The sequence below is a fragment of the Ipomoea triloba genome, chromosome 3, assembly GCF_003576645.1.
Source record: "Ipomoea triloba cultivar NCNSP0323 chromosome 3, ASM357664v1".
Taxonomy (NCBI): Eukaryota; Viridiplantae; Streptophyta; class Magnoliopsida; order Solanales; family Convolvulaceae; genus Ipomoea; species Ipomoea triloba.
Genome location: NC_044918.1, coordinates 2417576 through 2439235, shown reverse-complemented (window position 1 = coordinate 2439235; position 21660 = coordinate 2417576). Strand labels below are relative to the sequence as shown.

General features: G+C 33.6%; 1 protein-coding gene and 1 long non-coding RNA gene across 2 annotated transcripts; both read right to left on the bottom strand.

The window, feature by feature from the left end:
• Nucleotides 1–8272: 8272 nt before the first annotated feature.
• Nucleotides 8273–12176, bottom strand: LOC116012142. Its single transcript, XM_031251620.1, has 2 exons — nucleotides 11726–12176; nucleotides 8273–11400 (listed from the first exon to the last, which is right to left on the bottom strand). The coding sequence occupies exons 1-2, from the start codon at nucleotides 12174–12176 to the stop codon at nucleotides 8273–8275; spliced, it is 3579 nt and encodes a 1192-aa protein (XP_031107480.1).
• A 698-nt stretch (nucleotides 12177–12874) lies between these two features.
• LOC116012561 lies at nucleotides 12875–14024 on the bottom strand. The gene is made up of 2 exons (XR_004097153.1): nucleotides 13976–14024; nucleotides 12875–12937 (listed from the first exon to the last, which is right to left on the bottom strand). It is a non-coding gene; the product is annotated as an uncharacterized LOC116012561 (long non-coding RNA).
• Between the last annotated feature and the right edge of the window lie 7636 nt (nucleotides 14025–21660).

Below are 21660 nucleotides of genomic sequence, written 5' to 3'. Positions count from 1 at the left end.
CTTCTTTGTCTTTTACCCTTTTATTGTCTTCTAATAATCGTTGTTGTTTTGTCTCCCTCTGCATTTATTGCAGTTTATAATTTCCTTCTCGTTATTTTACGAGGTTCGTTTTTTGGAGTGCTTCAAAGATACATATGGTCATGGCTAGTGTGATACTCATCCTGATCAAAGTAGATGACAATGGAATGTCTCTCATGAACATCAGTTCAATTGGGAGGATACCCACTGATGATCCAGTCAAAAACACAAGGCTGGATACGTACCTTCAGTTGGGAAAAATGTCAATGGGCTTCAATAAGAAGAAAAAGACTCAGGGGTTTGCAAGTTGTTCCATCCAGAGGTCAACTTGTACACATTCTGCAAGGCCATCAATCAGTTGACAAAAGTTTTAAGGTCCTATAAGGATCAAAACTCTCTTGTAACACAGTTTGCGAATCCAAAACATTTTATTAGCTTAGCTAGAAAATTTAGTTCTATGTCAGATTGTATGGGATGACTTTACATTCCATTGAACCTTGTTGTACTTGTTTCTAATATTTAACGAAGGTTTATTATTATTATCAAAAAAAATTGTAGTTTTTAAAGTTTAGTGGCCTAATTGCATTATCGTATGCAATTTTATGGCTTATTTGATCCTTATTCTTAAAATTACAGAGTAAATGTTAATATAATTGTCTAATAATTATTTATGGTAATTCTCACCCCCTTCTTTCATGTAGTTGTTATAGTAATTTTATGGTTATCTATATACGTATTTTTATAATTTAGGTATAAGAGCATCAATATCAATTAGGTTGATTACACGATTTTTAACATACACATAGGAGAGAGATTATGGAGGAAGAAAAATAATAAGAAAAAAAATTAGATCTGACAAAAACAGGGAAAGAAGAAGGAAAAAAAAAATCTAGGACTATTAAAGCGCTACGGGGAGCATGAGCGCTTGTTGTGCACGAAACGCACACAACAAATGATGTTTCTATGATGCATTGCATTGTTTCAAAAACCATTTTTGCAAGAAATCAAAATTCATTCTCTCTCCTTATTCTCTTTCTTTCACATCACCATTTACTATTCCAAAAATCATCAAAAAACACATTGGTGTGGATGCTCTAATAATATTGATACAAAATAAATTATATTTACCTCAATAATTAATTATTAATATGATTGTCTAATTTTTATTTATAGTAACTATTATATTAATTTTCATTAATAAATTATAATTATTAGGTCATTTTTTTTATACTCTCGGCGTGGTACATTCTATAAATGAATATATTAAAAAAGAACAAGCAAAATGTATTAATAAACATATTTAGTTCTTCATATTTTCTCTATATTTTATACTTGTAATTTTAATAGTAGCGTTGACAAGCCGTGGACTGCACAAAAATCACAAAACAAGCATATAGTAATAATTCAATTAGGTAAAACGTGGCAATTCTGTTGAACTAACATTAACAGTCATGGTGTACATGTTTTGGATCTTAAGAGTGAAAGTCCAGTCCATTTTAAGGCCGGTGAACTGACAACACAACTTTAATCCTCCACGCTTTTCGCAATATCTTATGATCCCACCCAACTCTGATCTTCATCTTTTTATAATCAAAATATCCACTATATATACCACTCACAAATCAACATTATCATTTCATATCATTCTCCCTTCCTTCCTTCCAATTCACACTATACAACATATATTCATTCTCTCTCTGAAGCCTAAACCAACTAAGAAAACAACAATCATGGATGCAGCTCCGAGCAATGTTGTTGCCCTTTCATCGATCATAACATTATTGTCCCTTTCTAGCATCGGCACCACCGTCGTCGGGGCTCGCCGCCTGTTGCAGATTCCGGCGCCGCCAATCCCATTATCTCTGCCGCAATTGCCAACAGCCACAGGACTGCCATCTTTGCCAAACACACCCCTTCCCACTTTGCCTTCAGCTCCAAAGCCAAAGGTGAGCACTACATTGCCACCTTTGCCATCTTTGCCTCTCCCCACATTGCCTTCAGCTCCCAAGCTGAGTCTGCCTCCTTTGCCGGCGGCCGCTAATATTCCGACTACAATCCCTTCAATTCCCACCATTCCTACCCTCTCACCACCCCCATCTAACTAGTCCATCTACTTGTATGCTCCCCTTATATATCTTGTTGAGCTGATCGATTTTCACTTGTACCCTGCATTATTGTTATATTTCTGTATTTGAGTGAACCTGTTACAATGTAGTATATGTTAATGTAGTATATGTTCATGAGTGTACTTTGTTTTGGCACTTCATATTACACAATTTAATTTGTTGTCAATATATATATTGTGTGTTGTGATTACTCATCAAAATAAAATTTTCTTCCTTTAATTTGTATGTATGCAATGAAGAAGTGATCATCTCTTATTGTGATTTTTTGTTCATATATATAATGAGGATTTTTCTTTTTCAATGAAGAATTAATTTTGATAGAATAAGTAAGAAAAACCCAGATGCAAAACTGATTAAACCGCATTTAATGAACTCAACGTCGCCTGAGAGATTCGAACTCTCGCGGGGAAACCCCATGTACTTAGCCACTCGGCCAAAGCGACAGTTGATGCAAAATGATTTCGTTGAAAATATATAATCTATTAAAACTTCACATCATTCTTTTAGCAGCATAGCACTGAAATAGTTCATTAATCACTCAAAAATAGTATTCTACCTTAACACTCTGTTGAGGTTGCTGCGTTGATTATGACTTATCGATTAATCAATTTTAAGTTTTGAAAATTTGCTTTCATTAATTGAAAATTGGTCAAAATTAAATGCCGCTTAACTCTAAATATAAATGAATGACTAAAATAATTTTTATTTTTATATATAGAAATGATAATCGCACCAGTTAAAAGTTTTAAAGTTATTGTTAACTTTTATTTTATTTATGTGATGCACATGTTTCATAAATTTTTGCTATGGAGTAGAAAAATAATGATAAAAGAAAATATTTTTGATAATTTATTTCGCATTTGAGTTTATTAAAAAAGTTGATTTTTCAAAACAACTAGTTTGTAATTATACGTAGAAGTATAAATAGACATAGCTAACACAAAATTCACTTGTGTTGGTTAAATTTGATTCTATACATGTCTTTTAGAGTTATACTGCATGTACTCTCTATTTCTACTCCTTACTTTTATTCATTGACGTGACAATGAATTATTAGTTATTTTCATTATGTGGGTCCAAGGAAAATGTCAACGTAACATTTTGTGAGAGGAAGTAAAAGTTAGAAGTATAATTTGGAAGTAGAAGTGGTATTTTCCTTCTCTTACTAGCTAACTCACAATTCACAAATTGACAATGCAACAATGCAAGTTGATAATGTGTTAGGTCTATTGGATTGGCTATTATTTCTTTTAATTAACATAACAATTAGACCCCTATTTAAAAAAAAAAAAAAAAAAAAAAACATCTTAACTAGTCATTTTGATGCATTTGGATCCATTAGCTAGTAACCCGACCTACTGGTTATACTAGTTAAATATATGAGTTCTAATCTTAGTTGGCACTGACATAAACAAAAGATTGTATTTTAAAAAAAAAAATGTCTCACTTATTTTTTTTAAAGTAAATAAAAAATAAATTTATTAAAAAAAAAAACCCGAATCATAATTTCACATTTAATTTTCTAACTTTTCAGTTAATCTTTTTATGTTAATTTTTCATGTTAATTTTTTTTCAGTTAATTAAAAGAAATAATACCCAATTCAATAAACCTAACACATTATCAACTTGCATAGTTGCATATTGTGAATTAGCTAGTAAGAGGAAGACATGTATGGAATTAAATGTAACCAAGCAAGTGAATTTTGTGTTAACTAAGTCTACCTATCTACACTTCTACCTATAATTACAACCTACTTTTAAAATAAAAAAAAAATCAACTTTTTGATAAACTCAAAAGCGTAATAAATTATCAAAAATAATATTTTATTTATCATCTTTCAATTCCGTAACAAAAATCTATGAAACATATGCATCACTTATTGGTCTATGATTTTTTATTAGTCGAAATTTTTTGCCACCAATATTTATATTCAATTTTTCGTGATTGCCATATCTGGAATTTGATATATCATTTCACTATATCAGTGATACTAGTTTGCGCAAAGACTTGTGCCCAATCTTTCAACTTATTTAGTAAATTATTTTGAAATAGATATAATGCGTTTTCTTTTTATTTTATTTTTAGTTGTCAATGTTTCATAGATATTCGTGTAACACCCCGTACTTGGCTGTACCGAACAGCCGGAGTAGTTACCGCCACACCTAGACTAAACCCAATCACATACATACAGATAGGATTCATTCTAGATGCACAGGCTAAAGATAAGGAACTGTATTATATCATCATGATCATCATAACTTGATATATAGCTTCATAATATCAACAAAAGAGTAGCTAAGCTAGCTACTAACAAGTACCAAAGTTTAGTTACAGTCCACCGAGGGAGTTTGAGATAGACCCGACCCCACTAGCCATCTTAGCACAAGCATGGCTACAAAAGATATGTACACAAAAGGTCAGACTTGACTTCCCACCCTAGACACTACCTAGTCTAACGAGTGGTACACCGGGCCAGTGTAGGTGCCCCAAACGAGGTGCCACTCACCCTCGAACCAGGTGATGTGGTCCAGAAAGTTGCAAGTATTGATATACATCATCCACTCGTCATGATACTCCGGGGGACTCGGGTCCCACGGGTAAGGATAGCGAACAACAAACTCGAGGGGATCACTATCGGGTAAAACCTCTATGGGGTAGAACCCATAGCTAGCCTGGATGACGTCTAAAGGGCACAACGGTTCAACAGGGACAGGTGACCAAACCGGTACCGCTGGTGAGACAGAAGTGGGCACAGGGTCGGGAGTACAAGTCAGCACTGGAGGATCTGGAGCGTAGCCAGGGGCGTACGGGTCATCATCAGACAAAAACTGCATGTAAACATCGTAATCTAGGACGGGGAACTCAAACTCCGACGGATCGGAGTCCGCGGGGCTGCATGAGCGCACACTAGATTCCATCTGACAAAGGACACAATGAAGTGTAGTTAGCACGACGGCTAAGTAAGGAAATCCATTGTCACTCAAAAGTAAACAAAGGTTTCAAAAGAAACATAATACTTAGAAAAACTGTAAGCTTTACCCATAAGTTGCAATCTACCTGCAAACAGGTTATCAACAAAAGAAAGTATAGAATAGTATATGAGTGACATCATCATATAATACTTTCATTTCCAAGAATTCCATCATTTAGTTCCGAAAATAGAGAGTTCACAACACACACACTTTATTGTCCAAGACTCGTAGCATTTTATTCTTCGACATAGTTACGGAGTAACTATGTTTTCATAGTTAGTAAAATTCACTTAGTTTCCCCCTGGATAAGTGTATGGTAATCTTGGAATATTTTCAAGAACCTCGGGCCGCGGCACTCATGCCTCCCGCAGGTTAAACATCTCAATAACTTCGGGGCTACGGCTCACAAGCCTCCCGCGAAGTCAAACATCTCAATAACTTTGGGGCCCCGGCTCACAAGCCTCCCGCAAAGTCAAACATCTCAATAACTTTGGGGCCACGGCTCACAAGCCTCCCGCAAAGTCAAACATCTCAATAACTTCCGGGCCACGGCTCCCGCAGGCCTCCCGTAAAGTCAAACATCTCAATAACTTTGGGGCCACGGCTCACAAGCCTCCCGCAAAGTCAAACATCTCAATAACTTCCCGGCCACGGCTCCCGCAGGCCTCCCGTAAAGTCAAACATCTCAGGCCACGGCTCCCGCAGGCCTCCCGTAAAGTCAAACATCTCAATAAACGGCTCCCGCAGGCCTCCCGTAAAGTCAAACATCTCAATAACTTTGGGGCCACGGCTCACAAGCCTCCCGCAAAGTCAAACATCTCAATAACTTCCGGGCCACGGCTCTCGCAGGCCTCCCATAAAGTCAAACATCTCAATAACTTTGGGGCCACGGCTCACAAGCCTCCCGCAAAGTTAAACATCTCAATAACTTCCGGGCCACGGCTCCCCAGGCCTCCCGTAAAGTTAAACATCTCAACAACATTATCCAGAAACTAAGGTTTTCAAAACATTCATTCTTTCCTTGAGTTTAATTAGTATTTTTCACATGATGACTCAAAACAATTATTCCCATCCAAATATGTTTCCAAAATACACATATTGTCAAAGACTTTTCACCATGAAATTCCAAGTGACAAGGGTCACACTTGTTTCTTAAAACACAAATTTTCCCCGAATTAGTGAACATAAATTACAAAATAATATTTGAGCTTTCAAAAATTGACTCGGTTGCCCGTAGGCCTTCCAAACATCATAACATTCGGGAGCAAGAACATCGGGGGAAAGTTCGGTCGAAAACGGATCCGCGTCGCGCGGGCTCGCGGTTGCCCGCAGCGACGAATGCACGGCGGACGCGTACGTCGTGGCCGTGTCCGCTCGTTCGGCATTAGCGCCGAAATTCTGGGCGCCACGGACGCGCGTCCGTGGTTGCGTCTGGCCTTTCGGCCGTGACGCCGTAGCTTCAGACACCCACGGACGCACAGCGGACGCGCGTTCGTGGTTGCGTCCGGCCTTTCGGCCGCGACGCCGAAATTCTGGGCGCCGATGGATGCGCGGCGGACGCGCGTCCAAGGCTGCGTCCATCCGATTCTGCCAACTTCGGGCAGCAAAAACTGGGTTGTAACGCCCCGTTTTTCCACTATTTTCACAAGTATAAGCCTATATGAACGTAAACACAACATATACATGCATAAATTAGCCATGAACATACATACAAAAATTACCAAAAATTTAAAGGGTAGCCTCTTGAGCCAACTTGTAGATCCATAACTTAACACACATTTTTCACATAAAAATTCCTAGTCACATAATTTACTAGCATTTGTTCACCTTCAAGTGATTGAACCAACTTAAGGGATTCCTTACCTCCCAAGTAGATTTTAAAACCGTAGAAAGTTGGTGATCTTCTCCTCCAAACTTTTCACCAAAGATCCTAAACAAAATCACCATGATAACAACATTTTCATGAATCCTTAGTTTAAACTTAAGTTCTAGAAAGGATTCTAGTCATATTAACCGAACAAAACCAAAGTTCTCACCTATTATGGAGCACTTGTGTTGAAGAAAAGCTATGGAGTTCTTGGATCACAATGAAGAAGAATGAGATTTTCTTCCTCTTCTTTTCCCTTCTAATTTTCGAAAATGGGAGATGAGAGAGAGAGTGATGGGAAGTTAGCTTGAAGCTTAAGGTAACAAGTATGATCATCCCATACTTCTTATGACAATCCATTAATTAATTACCATGTGGTAATAAGGGTGCCACTTGTCAACTCCCCATGGTAGATCTTGAAGAGTAGAATTTATTTTGCCAGTTTGGGATTAAATCAGATAAAGGTGCGGAGGATTATAACTTAATTCGGGAAAATTCTAACACCAAAATTATTCTAAAAATAATCTCGTCACTAACCACTAAAATCGGAAATTTTTCGGTATCTCGCGAAATATAGGTACGAAGGTCCGTAACAATTTCACTCTTACAGTCCGTTTAAATTTCTCTTGAACTACATAGAAAGTTCAGGCTTAAGCGTATCATACTTAATAATCCATTTTCTAGGAAAATTCGAACTGTATATAAATCCTTAAAAATTTTCGGTTCGTGACCGGTACGTAAATCGCAGCTCATTAATAACTTATTCTAAAAAAAAAAATTCTTTTGAAGTACCAAGAGATCTTCTCATAAATGTCATAGCCTAAAAAAAAATTTTCGAACCCTAACTTGGCCGGAATAACTGAGGGGTTACAATTCGTGCCAAATACTTGTTGTGTATGTATTTTAAATTAACACAACAAATTCAATTTAATTGTGATGTATTTATTCCACTGTAACAAATTCAAGTTTAAGAACAATAAAAAAGAGTAAATTGAATTTAGAAATTACATGCTCTCGTTTTGAATGATATATCACAGTAATGTATTGAACCATAGAGGATTTGTCATGTATAGATATACATAACACTTGAATTCAACTGTCTCAATTCAACATCTTGCACAGATTGTTATACAGGAAACCTGTGTCACATGTGAGATAAATAGTTGTCAATTGAAAATAATTTGTATTTAAGAAGTATGTTTATTTAAATTTGAAATAAGAGAGTAAACAAAACTTACATCAATAAACGTGAGACATGGTGCTAATTTTTGTTTCGTGTAACTGTGCTCTAAGAAATGTACTCGAGGATTTCTTGATAAACAATATTGTCTGTGATATTGGTGAGTTTGTTTTGACCGTCATCGCTGAATATAATCATCTTGACAGATTCAGCCTTTTTTGCTCGAGACATAGCAACGTATAATTGTCCATGACTAAAAACCGGCTTTTTCAAGTAAATTCCAACGAAATCTAGTGTTTGCCCTTGAGCTTTGTTAATGGTCATGGCATAACAGATTTTAATAGGAAATTGTGTCCTCTTAAATGGTATTGGACAATTTTCATCCTTTGATGGCTCTAGAGGAATTCTTGGAATGAACACATGCTTTCCTTTGTATTCACCAACTACAATCAAACAACTTATGAGATGATCTTCAAACGAATCACAAACCAATCTTGTCCCGTTACACAATCCTTCAGATGGGTTCAGATTTCTCAATAAAATTATAGGGCAATTTTTCTTCAGAATTAACTTGTGAGGAGGCAGGCCAGCTGGGGATAAAGTGTGTAAATAATCTTTACAATGCATTTGCTTCGAATCAAGTGGATCATCAAAACTAACATAGCACTTACTTTCTCCCGGGAATCTATCTATTAAGATAGAATTAATTTCATCCGCAATCTCATTTTTAGGTGTTAAGATGGCTTTGCTCATTAATGAATAAGGATCAGTCTCGAAACACGTTAAGTCAGGATATACGGATTGGAATAAAGCATCAAGAGAGGTATCCTCATTCGTACATGGAATAATGAATGAAGATGGAATCTTAATCTTGTCTCGACCAACTAATTGTTCAGTTCCATTGCCAATATTCATCAAGTACTCACAAAAAGCCGGATCCTCGTTTGCACGAATATTTTGGACCAATTTTAATCGTCGGATAGTTGGCCAAATTAAGGGTGATTTAACCAAACTCGCTTCAATGAAATCTTCTTTCTTTCCATATCTAATTACCGGCAATGTTTGTCGAAAATCACCTCCAAAAACAACTACTTTTCCTCCAAAAATTTGATTGGTGTCCATAATATCTCTAAGCGTTGTATCAACGCTTTCAATAGCCCGACGGTTAGCCATAGAAGCTTCATCCCAAAGAATCAGTCTACATTTTTTTAATAAGGTAGCTTCTGCGGTTCGTTTTCCAATATTGCATACATACTTATCATCTCCATCAATTGGTATTTTGAACGTAGAATGAGCTGTACGACCACCGGGTAGAATTGATGCTGCAATTCCTGAACTTGTAGTTGCAAGTGCTATCCATTTTCTAGACCTGACAGTAGCTAATAAGCATTTATATAGGAATGTCTTACCAGTACCACCTGGACCATCTATGAAATAAACTCCACCCGAGTTTGAAATGATACTTGCCATAATTGTATCAAATGCGTTGCGTTGCTCAACATTTAATTTTTCCACACAAAGCAAGTCATATTCACTTACTTGTATGTTATACTCAGCTGCAATTTCTCTATCCTCCTTTTCTTGGGTTGACATAGATAACCTGTTATCAACCAAGTTAAAGTCATCAATTTTCTTCCCCATTTTTTCCACTGCATTTGCAATTAATTGAAGCACCATTAGTTGGACTTCATCATCAGTGTGTAGTCTTGTCCTGAGTAGATCTTCACACATGTATGACTTAAATTTATTCCACAAGTTGCGAGGGTTTGAGATATCACAAAAAATTAGAAGAGTTGCAAATAATCTCCTAAAACTTGATGGCATCTGGTATAATACTGCTTCATCTAGACACTTCTCGACAATATGATCGCCAGATAAGAGACCCAAATTTTCAGCTGCCTCACGAAAAGTTACTGCTTGATTGCCATTGACAGTTTTTATGTTGTCAAACGATTTGGGTGTCCTAACATTCATCAGTAATAAGCGTAAATAGTAACGCTCTCCTTCAGTTGGATTGACTGTCACAAGTCTACCTATGACTTCTTTCTTCTTTCTCTGTGTCCACAATTTTTTTTGATTGTTCCACACAAAATATTCCGGAAATTGAATATAAAGCAAGTTTAATTTTTTTGCAACTTCATCTACACGATTCATGTAGAAAAATTGTGTTAACATTGTGCAAGAAGCGAAGTCATCTTCAACTATATTAACCAACCTGTCATTGCCGTGAAAATTAATGTACTGATAGTTTTGTAGATGAACTTGTAAGTGCACAACTGCAGGCTTTATTTCGGAAATTGGGAAGGCATATATTCTCCAAGCCGCTTCAGGTGGTGAAACCCATCTTGCACTTTGGTATTCTTTAATCCCATCAAACTCATGAACATCAGCACCAGCATATAAACTTAGGCTGATTCTGTCGTGTCCCTTGTATATATATTTATATATATACTTCACACATCTGATCCCAGCACATACTTCAACATTTATATGACAATCAAATTTCGCCAACAAATATGGATTATAAGGGACAACCCACCTATTATCAAGCTGATGACCTCTGACCACAACATATGCTGAAGTGTCCATCCTACGATATATAGGGTAGGAGTTTTCGTCAAATGTAGTCTCATCGTTAAAGGATCGAGGATACTTATTTTTGCAAGATGGAGCAACTTGTTGTTGGTGGTGAAGCATACAAGGACAATTATTATTTAGAGAACCACACGGACCATGAATCATATGCTTTTTGACCAGATTGTATAAGTGGGGTTCAGTTTCTTTATTAGGAATCTCAGCAGATATGAATCTGTCACAATGAGCAGGAGTTGTAATTTTGAATTTGCTCTTCAAAATGATTAGAAAGTGAGCATGTGGAAGTCCCCTTTTTTGAAACTCAATCACATATGCATATGCTGCGACTTCTCCAAAAATGTGTCTCTTAAATATGTCATTTTTTAGCTCTTCAAGTCTAGCATGGAAAACACGAGCTAGAAGGTCTGGCCTATTTTGTGGTTCATCAACATATTTGAGAAGTTCTTTAATCTCAAGCCAATTAGGATTACATGTGACTGTTATAAACAGATCAGGCTTGCCAAATCGTTGCACAAGTGACATGGCATCCATGTACCTTCTTCGCATATCACGTGATCCTCCTATAAAAGAATCAGGCAAAATTACCCTGCGACCGACATCAGCACCCACAGTGGCGCCTGTTTCTACGCTATCCACAAGTCCTGATAAGTTTCAGAACGGCTTTGTTGCTTTTTTTTCTAAAGTAATCAAGTCTTTGAGTTTCAATCTTGATATATGTATCAACAATAAATTGTTGCAATAGTCTCCCGGTGTGTAACAACATTGATTTGTCCCCCAACCGAACTTGAAATTTATATGCATAATATTCTCTACATGATACAGATGCCCTTTTTCTTCCTTCAGTAAACACACATTCTTCAGCTTGAATCAACCCGTCAATTGAATTAATATTATTTGGATTAATGTTGGCTGATTGTCTTGATCCTGTAGTACCAACATGTTCCCGAGACGAAACCCTCTGAATACCTTCATGCCAACCAATATCACCATGCGGAAATAGAAGTGGATATTGCAATGGGTTATAACAACCATAGTAGTATTGAATATATTGTGACCTACCACTATGTGCATGTACCCTAATGTTTTTATTTCCATCAAGTCCATCTCCATTATCTTCAATCCATATTGCAGCTACTTGAGAAGCAGATGGCATGTTGTAAGTTCTTTGATCCATTGAAATATCTGAACGCAATATTATGCTGAACTCGTCAGTCTGAGCAATATCTTTAAGACTTCTGAAAAATTGACCGTATGGATTTACTGACATAAGTTGAATAAGTGCACTAACAATATCTCTGTCCATCCTATCAGCACCTTGAAGTCTGTTCTCAAGTTCATGTTCAGTGTCAAAGAAATAGAGTTGCAAATTGCGAGGAGGACAACCATTTGGTAACAAATCATTCACAAAGTGATACATCTGACCTTGAACTTTAAATGTGTAGATTCCTTTATTTCTTCTGCATAGGTCTTTATCATAGTTTTGTATTTACAAAGAAGTAAATGCAAATGTATTGTTATAGGTTCTAACATATGCTTGAAAATGCTTTGCAACAGAATGTTGACCAACAAATAAATTCCTTAAAATTGTAGGCATTTCATTTGAGATGAGCGTAATTTGGCCACGCGAACAACAGAAGCCCGGTGGTTCGTATTGAAAGCGTTTTGCCCCACAATAAGTACAATCATTCATTGGAGTCAATGTAAATGGATTATGTTGGGAGGCATTTGAATTTCTCACTAAGTGTGTAAAAAATTGGAATAATTTTTTATTTTATTTTGATTTTTAACATGGAGGCATATGTACGTATTTGTATACAGAGTAGCATAAATTTAGTTTTAATATATTTTGGTAAAAATATGTGAATTAATTTGGCAAAGTAAGTGTAAAGTAATTAGTTTACTATAAGATGAAAATTATAAAATATATAAAAGAAATATGGGTAATGTAAGTGTGAAAGTTTAGTATATTGTAAGTATCTGGAATTGCATTGCTATGATTCGCTCCACGAGCATCTGACAACCTTTTTTCTTTTTCTTTAGCAGAGGCATCAAGTGCAAGTCTACGCCTGAGATTTCTACTCTCACGTTGAGCAACATTTCGAGCATACTTTTCTCTGTCTTTTCTATTTCGCTCAGCTCGATCAATAGTAGGTTGAGAAGGGCCACAATTATTCATTACTAAAGGAGATGAAATAAATTACATAATTAGAAATTATCGATAATTTTTAATCTATGTATGACAGTTAATATTGGTATTTACATTAAGACTACCATAAACAAAGAAGGCAAATGTTTTGTAAGATACACTTGTAAGTTAATGTAATCTATTATGTGGTATAATATATGCTTACATCTGTCTGATTTTTGAAAGTATTTAATTGTTTACGAGTATTGCTATATTAGTGTATTTTGTATTAAAAAAAATCATATAAGAGCATTCCAAATTAATGACAAATAAAACAAATGATAATTAAGATTACTCTAATAAAAAATAATAATACAAATTGGTGTTAGTTCTACCTTAGAATCAACCTATATTGTATTTAAAAATAACTAATAAATAAATAAATGATGTCGAGTTTTTTCGTAAGAATCTAATTTATATGCAATTGATGTCTATACTATCATGTATACGTCAGTTCAGCAACTGATGTTCATACTATCATATATATGTTGGTTATAGAAGAACTAACGTACAAGAGTTCATACTAATTCTACAATATTTGTAAACTAACGTACAAGAGTTCATACTAATTCTACAATATTTGTAAAGTCGATGAGCATAAATATTACTCATTGCTTAGTTCGTTTCATTCCAAGAAAAATTCATTTTGAAACTGTGCGTCTATTTCATTTTACAATTAAAAATTGATTTAAAACTGTGCGTCTATTTCATTTTACAATTAAAAATTGATTTAAGATAAACTAACCAATTACTTGTACACTCATGAGTAGATTCTAGTCTACTCTAGTTTAATAAACAATAATGGATAGAAACTGTAGCTATACTCTAGTTTAATAAACAATAATGGATAGAAACTGTAGCTACAAGAAAATATAATAAACAATAATGGATAGAAACTGTAGCTACAAGAAAATATCAATTAAATCAACTTTGAAATAATGTAGCTACAAGAAAATATCAATTAAATCAACTTTGAAATAAAATAGCTACAAGAAAATATCAATTAAATCAACTTTGAAATAAAATAGAACCTGATTTATTTTGTCTGACTTTTCACCAATGTCAAAGATTATGTATGGTCACTGATCTCGGGAGATTATCGTCTTTCACCTCACTAAATATAAGGAAAAGCAAAAGAAGTTATTAATCAATTTTGCATGTTCAATAGTAGTCAAAAAAAAATCAATTTTGCATGTTAAAACAACATTTCAAAAACGATTTTAGTTTAAAGGTAAGTTTACCTATAAAATATATCAACAGATGTAGATTTTAGACTCAAAATCCTTCTTTTGCTTGGAGTTCAGTAAGAATATTATTAGGATAAAAGCATGTTGCAAAGCAAACCTGCCCATGAGAATTGACATTATATCCCAACCGATGAATTAACCATTGTGGGCAAAACATATGCCATACATTAACAAGTCATTCTCTGAATAACTAAAGGGATAATGAAAGTACAAATGTGTGAAAACTTTATTGGAAGAAGGAAACTAACAGATGTCGCCAATGATGAGCATCTTTATAAAATAATCTTAGTCCACTCGAGTCCTAGTCGGTGGAGTTATCATCCTTTGTCTTCAATTCGCTCATGTACATATCTATACGAATGTGATTTCAATCAACAATGTATAGCCCTTAAAATTCGCCCCTGCAATTTAAAAATCCTTAAAGTAACATTTATAAACAAAGTAACATACAAATGTGGTATAATTTTTTTTTTATCAATTTACATAATGAAATTAACTCTTTAATTAATTCATTTTAAAATTTTGTAGAATGAGATCAAAATTCATAATTATAAATTGTCACTAAAAATTTAATATAGAATGATCTCTTCAATATTAACATTTACTAAATTTTATCTTCAACTTTCAATTTTACCATAGTTGGTTGTTTGATTATTGATTTTATTTTAGTTTTGTTCATCAAATTAAATTTTTATGTAATATGAATTAAATTTAAGTGTAAAAATATAAAAATTAGCTAGTAGAATCGTTTCTCTAGATTTTTATAAATAAATGTTGTCTATAATAATAACAACAACAACAACAACAACAACAACAATATTTTAAGCTAAGTGNAGTTTAATAAACAATAATGGATAGAAACTGTAGCTACAAGAAAATATCAATTAAATCAACTTTGAAATAAAATAGAACCTGATTTATTTTGTCTGACTTTTCACCAATGTCAAAGATTATGTATGGTCACTGATCTCGGGAGATTATCGTCTTTCACCTCACTAAATATAAGGAAAAGCAAAAGAAGTTATTAATCAATTTTGCATGTTCAATAGTAGTCAAAAAAAAATCAATTTTGCATGTTAAAACAACATTTCAAAAACGATTTTAGTTTAAAGGTAAGTTTACCTATAAAATATATCAACAGATGTAGATTTTAGACTCAAAATCCTTCTTTTGCTTGGAGTTCAGTAAGAATATTATTAGGATAAAAGCATGTTGCAAAGCAAACCTGCCCATGAGAATTGACATTATATCCCAACCGATGAATTAACCATTGTGGGCAAAACATATGCCATACATTAACAAGTCATTCTCTGAATAACTAAAGGGATAATGAAAGTACAAATGTGTGAAAACTTTATTGGAAGAAGGAAACTAACAGATGTCGCCAATGATGAGCATCTTTATAAAATAATCTTAGTCCACTCGAGTCCTAGTCGGTGGAGTTATCATCCTTTGTCTTCAATTCGCTCATGTACATATCTATACGAATGTGATTTCAATCAACAATGTATAGCCCTTAAAATTCGCCCCTGCAATTTAAAAATCCTTAAAGTAACATTTATAAACAAAGTAACATACAAATGTGGTATAATTTTTTTTTTATCAATTTACATAATGAAATTAACTCTTTAATTAATTCATTTTAAAATTTTGTAGAATGAGATCAAAATTCATAATTATAAATTGTCACTAAAAATTTAATATAGAATGATCTCTTCAATATTAACATTTACTAAATTTTATCTTCAACTTTCAATTTTACCATAGTTGGTTGTTTGATTATTGATTTTATTTTAGTTTTGTTCATCAAATTAAATTTTTATGTAATATGAATTAAATTTAAGTGTAAAAATATAAAAATTAGCTAGTAGAATCGTTTCTCTAGATTTTTATAAATAAATGTTGTCTATAATAATAACAACAACAACAACAACAACAACAACAATATTTTAAGCTAAGTGACAAACAACAACAACAACAACAACAATATTTTAAGCTAAGTGACAATAGGTGATAGTAATTTACAATATTTCTAATGTCAATGAGCCTTAGGTGATAGTAATTTACAATATTTCTAATGTCAATGAGCCTTAATATTACTTATGGCTTAGTTCATTTCAATCCAATAAAAATTAATATTACTTATGGCTTAGTTCATTTCAATCCAATAAAAAAATCATTTTGAAACTGTGTATCTTTCATTTTGCAATTCATTTAGTAAATTGATTTCAGATAAACTAATTAATTACTTGCACATTCTTGATAAAATTTTAGTTTAATAATCAATTGTGGATGGAAATGGTGTACATTGCCCTTCATACTTGCTATATTGCGTAATTTAGCTCCAACCAAAGCATATTGAAGTGCGTTATTTTTTATATTTTTGATCAATCAAAATGTACTTTGTATAAGTAAAATTGATTACATTAATTCGCAAAATGTTTTGTAAAGAAGTTCATTTTAAAAAATATAAAATCAAGCAAGAAAGCCTTATCAATTCCATTGCAAATTCAATAGATAGTATTGCATATTTTCCGGTAAAATGTTCTTTTACCAATGTTAAAGATTCTAAATGGTCACCTTGTGTATTATCAATTGATCATAATGGAATTATCAATACGATCCAGGCCGACCCATATGGGTTTTTCCATCACGGGTTGGCAAAAATTGTGTTAGGACAGGGCAATACGTTTTTCATACGGGTTGGGAAAATCTCAATCCAACCCGTGGTTTACGAGCTAACAGGCTAAACGGGCAAAACCGTCAACCCGTATTAAATTTAAAAAAATATATATTTTAAATATTTTTTAAAAAGATGTATTTTTTTTACAATTAAAAAGATGTATTTAATTTTTATAATTAATAATATTTTCAAGATTCAATAACTTCACAGTATTAACACAAACACCCGCCTCACAGTCTAACACAATAACATCCAATAAGAATTTACAAGTTTCAGCAAGATTTAAGAATAACAACTTTCAGCCAAATCAATGAAATCATATTCATAACAATAATTAACAAGATTTTTCAGGAGATACCGATCAATAACAGCTAGCATCATCCCAATTCACTTCTGTTAGTTTCTGATATGTTGTTACTTTCCCTCCTCCTCTGCTTCCTTTTTGGTCTGTATATAAGACTTCTCCAGTGCTGTAAGTAATCAAATGTATAAGATCATTTTGTCAGTTTGAAGACCTCACTCTCTCTTACATAAATTATTTAAGATTCATGATTAACCAGCCAAGGTGGTAAGAGTGATCCACCTACCGGCGAGAGGTCATAGGTTTGAACCTCAAACTCCTAGGTTTAAGCCGGTCAGCTAGGGTCTAAGCTGGTTTACCTCCTTGTGGTCCTTTGCCGGTTAGGGTCACAGGGCAATGAAAACAACCTGGTTAAAACAAGTAAATACATAAAAGTTTCGCGAAAATATAAATTACTAAAAAATAAAAAATTAAATGTTCAGTACTCAGTAGTGGCTAGAGGCAAGGGTCGAGGAGCAGCAACCGGCAACCGTCAGTCCGTCACTGGAGTGGGTTCATTTGCAATTCGGTTTTGCTCCTCTTTTTTTTTTTTAGTTTTTAATTTATTTATAATAAATATTATTAGTTTATATATTTTTATATTTTAAATAAAATAATAAAAATATATAATTATACATTTCTACTTATTTTCCATTCATTTTCCGGAAAATGAATTAAACACTGAAAGACAGTTTTTCGTAGTACATCCAAATACCGAAAATGATCTCATTTTCTAAAAGATAACTTATTTTTCAGAAAATATTTTCCAGAAGTTATTTTCCTGCTATCCAAACACACCCTAAGAGAAAAGATTATAAAGTGGCGTGAAAAAGTTAGATCGGCGATTTAAAAATANTGAGCCTTAATATTACTTATGGCTTAGTTCATTTCAATCCAATAAAAAAATCATTTTGAAACTGTGTATCTTTCATTTTGCAATTCATTTAGTAAATTGATTTCAGATAAACTAATTAATTACTTGCACATTCTTGATAAAATTTTAGTTTAATAATCAATTGTGGATGGAAATGGTGTACATTGCCCTTCATACTTGCTATATTGCGTAATTTAGCTCCAACCAAAGCATATTGAAGTGCGTTATTTTTTATATTTTTGATCAATCAAAATGTACTTTGTATAAGTAAAATTGATTACATTAATTCGCAAAATGTTTTGTAAAGAAGTTCATTTTAAAAAATATAAAATCAAGCAAGAAAGCCTTATCAATTCCATTGCAAATTCAATAGATAGTATTGCATATTTTCCGGTAAAATGTTCTTTTACCAATGTTAAAGATTCTAAATGGTCACCTTGTGTATTATCAATTGATCATAATGGAATTATCAATACGATCCAGGCCGACCCATATGGGTTTTTCCATCACGGGTTGGCAAAAATTGTGTTAGGACAGGGCAATACGTTTTTCATACGGGTTGGGAAAATCTCAATCCAACCCGTGGTTTACGAGCTAACAGGCTAAACGGGCAAAACCGTCAACCCGTATTAAATTTAAAAAAATATATATTTTAAATATTTTTTAAAAAGATGTATTTTTTTTACAATTAAAAAGATGTATTTAATTTTTATAATTAATAATATTTTCAAGATTCAATAACTTCACAGTATTAACACAAACACCCGCCTCACAGTCTAACACAATAACATCCAATAAGAATTTACAAGTTTCAGCAAGATTTAAGAATAACAACTTTCAGCCAAATCAATGAAATCATATTCATAACAATAATTAACAAGATTTTTCAGGAGATACCGATCAATAACAGCTAGCATCATCCCAATTCACTTCTGTTAGTTTCTGATATGTTGTTACTTTCCCTCCTCCTCTGCTTCCTTTTTGGTCTGTATATAAGACTTCTCCAGTGCTGTAAGTAATCAAATGTATAAGATCATTTTGTCAGTTTGAAGACCTCACTCTCTCTTACATAAATTATTTAAGATTCATGATTAACCAGCCAAGGTGGTAAGAGTGATCCACCTACCGGCGAGAGGTCATAGGTTTGAACCTCAAACTCCTAGGTTTAAGCCGGTCAGCTAGGGTCTAAGCTGGTTTACCTCCTTGTGGTCCTTTGCCGGTTAGGGTCACAGGGCAATGAAAACAACCTGGTTAAAACAAGTAAATACATAAAAGTTTCGCGAAAATATAAATTACTAAAAAATAAAAAATTAAATGTTCAGTACTCAGTAGTGGCTAGAGGCAAGGGTCGAGGAGCAGCAACCGGCAACCGTCAGTCCGTCACTGGAGTGGGTTCATTTGCAATTCGGTTTTGCTCCTCTTTTTTTTTTTTAGTTTTTAATTTATTTATAATAAATATTATTAGTTTATATATTTTTATATTTTAAATAAAATAATAAAAATATATAATTATACATTTCTACTTATTTTCCATTCATTTTCCGGAAAATGAATTAAACACTGAAAGACAGTTTTTCGTAGTACATCCAAATACCGAAAATGATCTCATTTTCTAAAAGATAACTTATTTTTCAGAAAATATTTTCCAGAAGTTATTTTCCTGCTATCCAAACACACCCTAAGAGAAAAGATTATAAAGTGGCGTGAAAAAGTTAGATCGGCGATTTAAAAATAAAAAGAAAGAGTCATTTTAGATGACCTTATTCTAATTTTTGAACCAAACACACCAATGGTGCCGGCTGAAAGGTCATCGATTGCTGTTACCTGACAATTAGCAAGTTTGTCCAAGCAAAGAGTTCGCTGTGATTGTGTTTCAGTCCAACATGGCAGGAGAATCGCAGAAGATGGAGGCTCCTCCTTTTTACACCGAGATGCGTCGTTCTAAGTTCGTTTGGCGCTCTGTTCTCATCTTCAATCTCGCTCTTAGAGGTACCTTGATTCCCCCTATCTTGTGCAGCACCAATCTTTTTTCTTTTCCTCAAATCATGGAATACTCGTATCACAAATAGGCTTAGTATTGCTAAATCCGTGGATTGGGGCTTTATATTATCTATCATTGTGCTGCATTTTGGATAAATATCTGCAAAATTCAGTGTTCTATTATTGGTTTTGATTTCTATCTCTTTATGCATCTATAGGTTGACGTCGAAGGTTATGGTCTTGTCAAATATATTAAAATTATCATAGAAGGTAATTGCAGTGCTGGGTAATTAGTGACGGGTAATTAGCTACGGATTTCAAATTTGAAATATCAGGGATTCAACATTAATTATTGATCTATATAATATATTGTGTATATATATATATATATTATAAAACTTATATATTCTAAATAATTGTAAATTATACAATATTCTAAATACATGGGTACAAGAAACTGGATTATGTACTTGAGAGTAACAAGACGTGGTTGATGATGGTTTACATTAATGCAACCAAACCCATGAAGTGAGGAATAAAGTAGATGTGTATAATATGAAAATATTAAGAAAATTACATTAAGAATGTGTTGATTGGTATACTCATTTCACTGCCTTTTTTTTTTTTTTTTTTTNCTGTTAGTTTCTGATATGTTGTTACTTTCCCTCCTCCTCTGCTTCCTTTTTGGTCTGTATATAAGACTTCTCCAGTGCTGTAAGTAATCAAATGTATAAGATCATTTTGTCAGTTTGAAGACCTCACTCTCTCTTACATAAATTATTTAAGATTCATGATTAACCAGCCAAGGTGGTAAGAGTGATCCACCTACCGGCGAGAGGTCATAGGTTTGAACCTCAAACTCCTAGGTTTAAGCCGGTCAGCTAGGGTCTAAGCTGGTTTACCTCCTTGTGGTCCTTTGCCGGTTAGGGTCACAGGGCAATGAAAACAACCTGGTTAAAACAAGTAAATACATAAAAGTTTCGCGAAAATATAAATTACTAAAAAATAAAAAATTAAATGTTCAGTACTCAGTAGTGGCTAGAGGCAAGGGTCGAGGAGCAGCAACCGGCAACCGTCAGTCCGTCACTGGAGTGGGTTCATTTGCAATTCGGTTTTGCTCCTCTTTTTTTTTTTTAGTTTTTAATTTATTTATAATAAATATTATTAGTTTATATATTTTTATATTTTAAATAAAATAATAAAAATATATAATTATACATTTCTACTTATTTTCCATTCATTTTCCGGAAAATGAATTAAACACTGAAAGACAGTTTTTCGTAGTACATCCAAATACCGAAAATGATCTCATTTTCTAAAAGATAACTTATTTTTCAGAAAATATTTTCCAGAAGTTATTTTCCTGCTATCCAAACACACCCTAAGAGAAAAGATTATAAAGTGGCGTGAAAAAGTTAGATCGGCGATTTAAAAATAAAAAGAAAGAGTCATTTTAGATGACCTTATTCTAATTTTTGAACCAAACACACCAATGGTGCCGGCTGAAAGGTCATCGATTGCTGTTACCTGACAATTAGCAAGTTTGTCCAAGCAAAGAGTTCGCTGTGATTGTGTTTCAGTCCAACATGGCA

Coding starts and splice junctions, on each gene's coding strand:
- LOC116012142 (XM_031251620.1), bottom strand. CDS start 12,176: ATGTATCACTTTGTGAATGATTTGTTACCAAATGGTTGTCCTCCTCGC. Junction 11,401..11,725: donor TGATATTGGTTGGCATGAAG/GTATTCAGAGGG, acceptor GAAACTTATCAG/GACTTGTGGATAGCGTAGAA.